We start from the raw sequence: 9,027 nt of genomic DNA on the forward strand, positions 1-9,027 counted from the left end.
GGGATTCTCCAGGCAAGAATACTGGAGTGAGCTGCCATTTCCTTCTCCAGGGGATCTTGCTGACCCAGGGACTGAGTTCAGGTCTCCTGCATTGGCGGATTCTTTAATAATGACTGAGTCACCAGGGGAGACCCCTGAGCCTGTTATGTAAAGTGGGACATCATGTAACAATAAAGGGTCAACCCACCAAGAAGACTTTACAACCCTAAATGTGGATCCACCAGGCTACAAAGCCTAAGAGCCAGTATTAAAAAAACACGACAGAGCCGTCAGCCATAGTTAGGGACTTACTTCAACATCCCCACCTGAACTGACAGAACCGTTAGACATAAAATCAACACGGAAAGAGATCTGAACAACACAAACCACAGGCAGAATCTAACTGACCTGCGAAGAACATGCCACCCAACAACAGAAAACACATTCTTTCAAATGCTCACAGAACATTCACCAAAACAGACCTTCAGTTCAGTTCAGTCACTCAGTCGTGTCTGACTCTCTGTGACCCCATGGACTGCAGCACGCCAGGCTTCCCTGTCCATCACAAACTCCCGGAGCTTCCTCAAACTCACGTCCATCGAGTTGGTGATGCCATCCAACCATCTCATCCTCTGTTGGCCCTTCTCCTCCCACCTTCAATCTTTCCCAAGATCAGGGTCTTTTCCAATGAGTCAGTTCTATGCATCAGGTGGCCAAAGTATTGGAGCTTCAGCATCAGTCCTTCCAGTGAATATTTAGGATTGACTTCCTTTAGGATTGACTGGTTGGATCTCCTTGCAGTCCAAGGGACTCACAAGAGTCTTCTCCAACACCACAGTTCAAAAGCATCAATTCTTTAGCCTGGGCCATAAAACAAATCTTAACAAGTTTAAAAGAATGGCAGGGTATCTTACCACACAGAATCAGACTAGAAATAGTAACAAAAACACAGAACAGAGAAATTTCAACAACTGGAAATCACACTTCTAAATAATTCATGAATCAAATAGGCAGTATCAAAAGAAATAAAGAGAAATACATAGAACTGAATGAAAATATAACATATCAACATATGTGGGATGCAGCCAAGGCAGTGCCGTGTGGAAAATTCATAGCACTAAATGCTTACGCTAGAAAAGTGGACAGATCTCAAATCAATAGTCTGAGTCCTTACCTCAAGAAACTAGCAGAAAAAAAATAGGGCAAAATAAATCTCAAGCAAGCAGTGAGGAAGGGAGGCAGATATGACTGTAATAGGGAAACAGTAACAGAAGAGGTCCTTGTGGGAACAGAATGCTCAACATCTAATTATACAACCTCACTATCCCAGTCGTGACATTATATTATGGTTTTGCAAGAAGTTACTACTGGGGAAATCTGGTAAAGGGCGACCAGGACCTCTCTGTATGATCTCTTACAGCTACATGTTAGTATACAATTTTCTCAAGATAAAACCTTCATTTTTAAGAAAAATTCGCCAAAGATCAGAAAAGGCATCTCCACAGAAAAAAGATTCATCTGGCCAATAAGCACACTTAAAAAAACAGAAGACTCATCATTAGTCAGCAGGGAAATGCACACCGAAACCGCGGAGAGAGGCGTCACAGCCCCTCCACCAGGACAGCCTCCACCAGGAAAGACTGGCAGTGCCAGGTGCTGGCAAGGCTGCCGAGCAACCGCAGCCCTCACCCCGCGCTGTGCTGGCGGAAATAAAAGATGACACGGCCGCTGCGGAAAACAACCGAGCGGTCACACATGCTCACACGACCCGGGAGCTCCACACCTAGGCACTGACCAGGACAGACGGAGACACACGCCCACACACACTCGGACACTCGTGCAGGTTTCACAGCAGCTCACAGAACCAGAAGCAATCCAAGTGTCTGTCCGTCAACAAGTGAATGAATACGCAAAATGCGGGGAGCCAAACAATGAAGACCACCCCCAGCACTAAGCCAAAAAGGTCTTTATGCGTGGACGCATCTCTAGAGCATTATGACGAGTAAGGAAGGCAGACCAAGAACGCCTGATGCCCCTAGATCAGGGGCGCTCTGGGAGAGAACTGGCTGCAGGGGCTCAAAGGAGCCCTGGGGTTATGAGCATGGCTCACCCTGCTTGTGGCCCTGTGCATGCAGTGAATACATTCATTTAACTCATCGGACTATATGCTCTCACAAATGGGTGCATTTTACTGGATGTGAAATTGGTTTTCTCAAAGGTCCAAGATAAGATTCTTCACTGTATACTCAACCGGAACCCACTCCACAGAGATTTCTCTAAAAAACCAAGGTTTAATGTACATCTCTTCCCTCCTAAGAAAGCTTCAATGGCTTCCCAACTCATATACAAAAACAGCTATCAGCTATTTCAGGCATTCCAAGATCTGGCCCTAGGCGGTCTCTCCAATCCACGTTTATCTTACAGGCGCTAAACTCACATTCCAGCCCAACCAGAACCCCCGCCTTTCCCTTAGCCTGGGGCAGGTGGCATTGCCCCCCCCCCTCCCCCGGCCTGGTTCTCACCCCCGTGAGCCACACACTCAGCTTCACTTTCTTGAATGGAATATTCCAGATTCCCCCAGGGGAGCTGCTCGCCCTCCCTTCCGGCTCCTGCCACGGTACCGGCTCCTCTTAGGCACTACAGTCTCCCGGTCTCGCATCACATGGCTGGCCCTCCATGAGCCCTGGGAAGCACACCAAGGACCCAAACGTCACAACACAAGGCTCAGCCGAACTGATGCAAGTTTAATTCTGCCTGAGTCTGAAGCACCTGGAGCACAGTGACTGAGGGATACTTAAGTGAACTAGTTAGCATGAACAGTCTTAGAGAGAGGGCAAGGTGAGGGCACAGCAGAGAAGTCAGAAATAGAAATAAACTCAAAGATCATCTCTCTCTGTGACAACAAAGCCAGGAAGGCAGGGAGGTTCTAGGCAGTGAAGACTATAAATACTCCTAAAGGGTCCTGCAGGCTCCAGTGGCCGCCCAGCTGACCCTGCCCCACCTCATTAGCCAGCCAGTCTCAGGGACTCCGCCCTCTCAGCATCTGTTGACTCAACCTACCTAATTCCCACTGCAGACAAACTGGCCAACGCCTTGGTACTTCAAGTCAAAGCGACATCAGCTCTGCTATGGGCTCCATGTATGTGTCCCCCAAAACTCACCTAACGAAACCTGACCGCCCCAAGGTGAAGGTGTTAGGAGATGGGGCTTTGGGGAGGCAATTAAGTCATGAGGGTGGAGCTCCATGAGTGGGGTGTGGGCCCATCCAGCGAGGCTCCCTCACCCCTCTGCCACGAGGGCACAGCGAGAAGATAGCATCTACGAACCAGGAAGCAGGCTCTCACCAGAGACCCAGCCGGCACCTTGATCTTGACCATCCACCCTCCCGAATCGTGAGAAAAATTGTTGTTCTTAAGCAACCCAGTCTATGTCTTGTTATAGCAGCCTGAACGGCCTAAGACAGGGCTCCTGGACATTGCGCTGATACAGCCCCTACCCGCTCCAACCTGTCAGAAGAATCTTGCCAGGCTGGCTCTCAACCCGTCACCCCTACGCAAAGATCTTCCCTGGCACCCATGGGGAAAGAAATCCCTAGCCAGCTGGGAACCCCGCGAACAGTCTGGCCCACACTATTTTCCACGCTAATCACCTACTATTTCGGTCCACAAATCCTCTGTCACAATAAGGTTAATCGACTCAGGCCTACGAACACTTCCTCCTCTGCAGAGAACCTGCCAGATGCCCTCCCCTCTACTACTTGGGTGGGGGGACTACCCAAATATCCGCCATCCTTCAAAGCCCACCTCCCCACGAAGCACCCCCACTCCAAGCAGCCCCCACAGGGACCATGGCGCCCAGCAGCCCAGGCACTCGGGTCCCATGGAAACGCCTGACAATTCCATCTTCCGCCTTGAGACAGGTCCTGTACTAAGGACACGCTGCCGTTTTTCATCATGCATTACTTCATTTTCCTCTGTATATGTCAACAGTTCATGTGACTTTTCAGCAAATAAGGAAAGAACATCACATAACTCCTCCCCTTGTACTCCCTACAGTGCAAAACGCAACCATGCCCGCAATAGCTATGAGACTGTTACTGGTTAAATGAACATGACCCTGGCTCCATCCCGGTCACCTTCACGTTAGGTGAAAAATGACAGCCATCTAAATTCCTCAATGTAGGAAGTGAAAAAGGAGACTGGTGCATAAAATGGTGATACAGCCACCAGAAAACCAGCTTGGACGCCTGTGAGCAATCAGGAGGATACATGGAATACAAAGAAAATACGCAGGGCTCTTTGAAAGAACACTTACACAAACTTAACAGTGTAAAGCACAACGGTGGCCAACGCTTTTGATTCAAAGGGTCAGGACAGTTTGAACTTAAAGACAGATTTACATTCTTTGGTTAGTGTTGAATTTGTGGCATCAGGATAGGAAAGAGAACATGTACAAACGGTTCTATTTTTAGAAATAAAAATTCAGCCACGTACAGCCACCAGGACAGAAGTCTTCCTATCCCACCTGTTTCAAAGGCGTTTCCAACTCTTTAAGCAACCTGATAAATCCGTGAGCACAGACTCTGTCCTGCAGACACAGCACTGAACGGGACAACCACAGCTACCCTGCGCTCAGACGTGGGCAGTTCTCAGCACGCCCAGGCAGAGGGGAGGCCAGGCCACACTGTCAGCCAGCGCCCTGACCCCCTAGTACTCAGTACCCACTGAGTAGACGCAGCCAGGCTGCCCTGCCACCTCCATCTCAGCAGCATCCAAATCCCATGCTAAAAAAAAAGACTGAAAATACAAAACCCAGGGAGGGGGCCTCGAGGGAAGGGATGTACGTGCGTTTACAGCTGACTCACGTTGTGCAGCAGAAACGAACAACACTGGCAAGCAGTTATACTCTGATTTTCTAAATACATTTAAAAAATATTTCTGAAACACTCAAAAACCAATAACCTGAACAAATCATATCAAAAGAACTTGTCAACAACAACAATAAACCTGCCGACACGCTCATGAACGAGGGCCGCCCAGGTGACTTAAGCAGCCGCGTCCAAGCCAGTCCCGGGACGGACGCAGCGGCCACTTCATCCCCAGCTCTGGGGCCTGGAGGAGTGCTGACCACGTGCTCCCTCTCAGCCAGATGTCGGACAACAAAGGAAAGTGGTGACCCCCCTGGAGCACACAGGGAGGGGGTTCGGCTCCTAACATCAGGCGCTGAGCTGGCCTTGGGCTCAACCCAAGGCCTGCTCCCCAAGATCCCGCTCAAGGCTGCCCTGTTCTCCCACCCCACAGCGTCGTTTCCAAGTCAGCAGTTAACGAGGAGACTGCTGAGAGAACAGAGTGCCAGCCCCTCGCCAGCAGTGGGCTCTGGACAGCCTGGCGGCCCCTCCAATCCCCTGGCTGCCAACAGAAAGGGAAGGCGGACCCTGGTGGCCTAGGTCCGGGCAGCCCAGTCATGGCGAGCTGCAACTTGGTTTCCAGGGCTCCTCAGTCACACAGCGGCACACCTGCAAAGAGCCAAGTGCCTTCCAGTGCTTTCCGTGGGTTACTTTCTCAACACTGTCCTCGGGAGGTAACAGAAGCTGTTACTCCCCCACTGTCCCTGAGACTCAGGCCTGAATACCTTTAAGGTTCCTAAGGTCATGGACTGAAATCAAAAGCCAGGAATGCAGTAGCTCCAGTCCAGCACCCTGTACTGTAAAATCAACTTCAAATCACCCCTTTAAACTTGACCAACTAAGACTTTTACCCAAAAGGACATCACAAACATTCCAGCTGAGCAGGTTCTACTCTAATGACTCTTCTAAGTGAGTAACTTTCAACATGTCCAATATGTTATTTCTGAAAAAATCATTAAGACACTGTCAATAAAACAAGAGTTACACCTCGAAAAAAGAGGAGAAGAATCTAAAAACAAAAGCACAAGCCGGCCCACAGTTCTCGGCTGCGGCACAGATGAGGAAAATCGGAGGAAGCCTTTCTGCACAACCATATGCCACCTCCAGGCCCGGCCAAGGGTGAGCTCGCCTGAGCCTCCCCACTTACTACAAACGGCAGACGGTGGGCCCCGGGGAGACGCAAGTCCCAAAAGGCGTGCACGCAACAAGGTGGCCTCAGAGCATGTTGCCCTGGAGAGTTCACATGCTTTCCGTTCCTATGCAAACAGTGTAGCTACTCAATGAACAACTGTGTAACAAGCAAAGATGTAAGTCACTTTCACCATCATCCCCCTCAAAAGCTGACTGACAAGTAAAACATGCAGACTGAAACCATCACTTCTTATTAACTGAAAATCAAGCTAGAGAGGAGCATGGAGGCGTCCAGAAGATTAAACAAAGAACAGGCCCTTGGATGAAGAAGAGAGTTTGGGGGGAAAGACCTACACGGTCCTCTACCAAAATCCCCGCCTCACACCATCTCCTGAAAGACAAGACCCCACGCTGAGTCGCGGGGAACCTCCCACCAGGCTGTGACCCCCCATGCCACAGTACAGACCAGAAAAGCATCCTCATTCTGCAAAAATGAATGGAAACCACACCTCCTGAAATCTAGTGTTTGAACGCACCAAGGCAGTGGATGGGCAACACGCAGCCCAGCCTCGGAACCTCAGATGGCCTCCAGTCTCCTTCAGCCCCTGCTCACGCTCTGCTCTATAAATACACACCCCCAGTCATCTCAAAATTTTACAGCCAGTTTTCATATCAGCTCTCGAATTAATTACCTGAAGCGCCAACGAGTAATAAAGGGTGATTTGGTCCTGGAAATAAAACCAAACTAATCCAATCCTGACAGTGAGAGAGATGCATATTTACTGCCAGAGAACTGACAAATCCCACGCTGGATGCCAAAGCTAAATGCAACAGGATAAAAATGCATTCACTAAGCTTAAGAAATTGGAGAGCAAACAACGAGAGGGTTTTTAGAAGCATTCATGTCTGTACAGCATTCAGGCCCACTCCATATGCAAAAGTCTTAAAAATACACACAGGAGTGACGCTGCACATGCGCCCCAAGAGCCACGCCGGAGAACGCGCTGTGCCGAAGTGCAGGAGAACTGGAGGCCAGCCAGCCAGCGCCCGGCAACAGTGAACAGGCTTCCTGTAAAATACTACACAGCACTGGAAAAGCGAGGAAGGGGACGCGGGAGGATGCGGGGAGGACGCGAGGAGGGGGACGCGGGAGGACACGAGGAGGAATCCAAGAACCTGATGAGGATAAAGCAGTCGCTGTGACAGGCGCAGAAACACGTAGGACTAAACCAGAAGAGTTCAGTGGTGTAAAAATACGTGGTACACGTAAAGAAAAGCAAACCAACAGTCAATGTGAGACGTGAGGCAGGCGTAAGGGGAGGCCACAGACTGGGGACCCACTACCCTGCAGAGTTCAACAGCCACATCCTCTTCCTTAAACTGGACACCTGAGTAGCCGCTCTAGGATGACTCATTCCTTACCCCATATCCTAAAACTTCATACAGGCTTTTTTTTTCCCCTGGCTGCTCCAAAACATGCAGGATCTTAGTTTCCCAATCAGGAATTGAACTCACGCTGCCTACATTGGAAGTACAGATAACCACTGGACTGCAAGGGAAGTCCCCAAAACTTCATATGTACTTTTTACCAATTCCATCTTTTCCTCAAAATCACCGTTTCCCCATAGTACCATACAGAAACTGAATAAAGCTTGGTGGAAGCATAAAAAAGAACTGCAAAGCTGAAAACCACAAAATAAGGGGTGGGGGTGGGGGGGAGAGAAGCTCCCTCCGTAGCTATAAACCAACTTAAAATGAGGCCCTGCCTTTAATCCCCAGGACTTGCAGGGCGTGTCTGTGCTCCTGACCGACTCCATCCACAGCACAGGCCACTCCAACCGGTGAGATCCTGTCACCGGGAACCGCCCTGTTCAGCAAGTTTTCAAAACCGGTCAACCAGACTCTTTTTTTTGAAAAGAGTCTCTCTCCGATTCTGTCTCACTCCACAAACAAGAACCGTTTTCCCCAGAACAAAGGCAATTTTCAAACAAATGCTTCAAATGAAAAGAAAGATGACACAGAACGCCCTCTCGATTTTGCACCTGAAATTAATCAAAGAAAGCCTTCGGAGCCAAGCAATAATCAGGAGAATCACCCGGGCCTGTAAAACCACGAGAGCTGGAAGAATAGGAGCGTCTTAAATCCACTAAGCATATTTAAGGCCTAACCAGTAACAAGGTTACCCAGTTCTTCAAAACTGGAATTAACCGAAGGGAGCAACTCGGATGAAGCCCGATCCATCCGAAACGAATGCTCGTTAGGGAATCCCACACCTGGGATTCGGACACACTGGAGAAGGGTAGGGGTCACAAGGGTTTCGGCCCGGGACTCCCGCCCGCACAGGACCGCGTTCGGCCCGCGGGGCGCAGGGGCGCGCCGACCCTCGCCGCACCTGCGGGACCGGCGCCCCCAACCCCGCGCGCGGGGACACCGCACAAAGGCCGGCACGGCCCCTCCCCCGCGCCCGGCCCACCTCGGCCGTAGGCCTTGGCGCAGATCCACTGCAGGTTGGCGGCGATCTTGGCCCGCGCCGGGTCGTAGCGGTCCAGCGGCACGATGTCCACGGCGCCGTCGGGCGCGGCCTCCATCCTCCTCCAGCCCTCCCCGGCCGGGCAGCCGCCCGCGTCCACCATCTGCACACAAAAGGGCCGCTGCAGCGCGGGCCGCGCAGGGCCGCGCGGGACAAAGGCGCCGCGCCCCTCGCCGCGCCCGGGACCCGCGTGGGGCCGCCGGTCACCGGCCGCCCGCGCGCCCCGCGCCCCCCGGCTCGCCGCCCCGGCCCGCGCCCCCGCCGCCTCACCTCAGAGCCGCCGCCGTCGCCGCCGCCGCGGGTGCTGCTGCTGCATGCTGCGCGGCCTAGCCGGGGCCCGCGGGGCCGGGGCGGGAAACGGGGGGCGCGGGCCGAGGCCTCGGGCCGGGGCGGGGGGCGCGTGCGCGGATCCGGGGGCGGCGGCGGCAGTGGCTGAGGAGGCGGCCCACCGGCGGGAGCGCGCGCACACCGCTCACACACA

The 9,027-nt window shown here is 52.0% G+C and overlaps 1 protein-coding gene across 6 annotated transcripts in view; it reads right to left on the reverse strand.

Annotated features, from left to right (window-relative positions):
- Positions 1-9,027, reverse strand: part of CAMSAP1 (calmodulin regulated spectrin associated protein 1) — a 43,993-nt gene extending 34,966 nt beyond the window's left edge. For 3 of the 6 annotated variants that reach the window (XM_045162388.1, XM_045162386.1, XM_045162385.1), the window contains exons 1-2: positions 8,817-9,023; positions 8,490-8,649 (exon numbers count right to left, since the gene is read on the reverse strand). In XM_045162388.1, the coding sequence (XP_045018323.1) occupies positions 8,490-8,649 (160 nt within the window). In that variant the 5' untranslated portion in view covers positions 8,817-9,023. Of the gene's footprint in view, positions 1-8,489; positions 8,650-8,816 lie in introns of all 6 variants that reach the window. The other 3 variants (XM_045162390.1, XM_045162387.1, XM_045162389.1) reach the window with 2 other exon arrangements.

The sequence above is a fragment of the Bubalus bubalis genome, chromosome 12, assembly GCF_019923935.1.
Source record: "Bubalus bubalis isolate 160015118507 breed Murrah chromosome 12, NDDB_SH_1, whole genome shotgun sequence".
Lineage (NCBI taxonomy): Eukaryota > Metazoa > Chordata > Mammalia > Artiodactyla > Bovidae > Bubalus > Bubalus bubalis.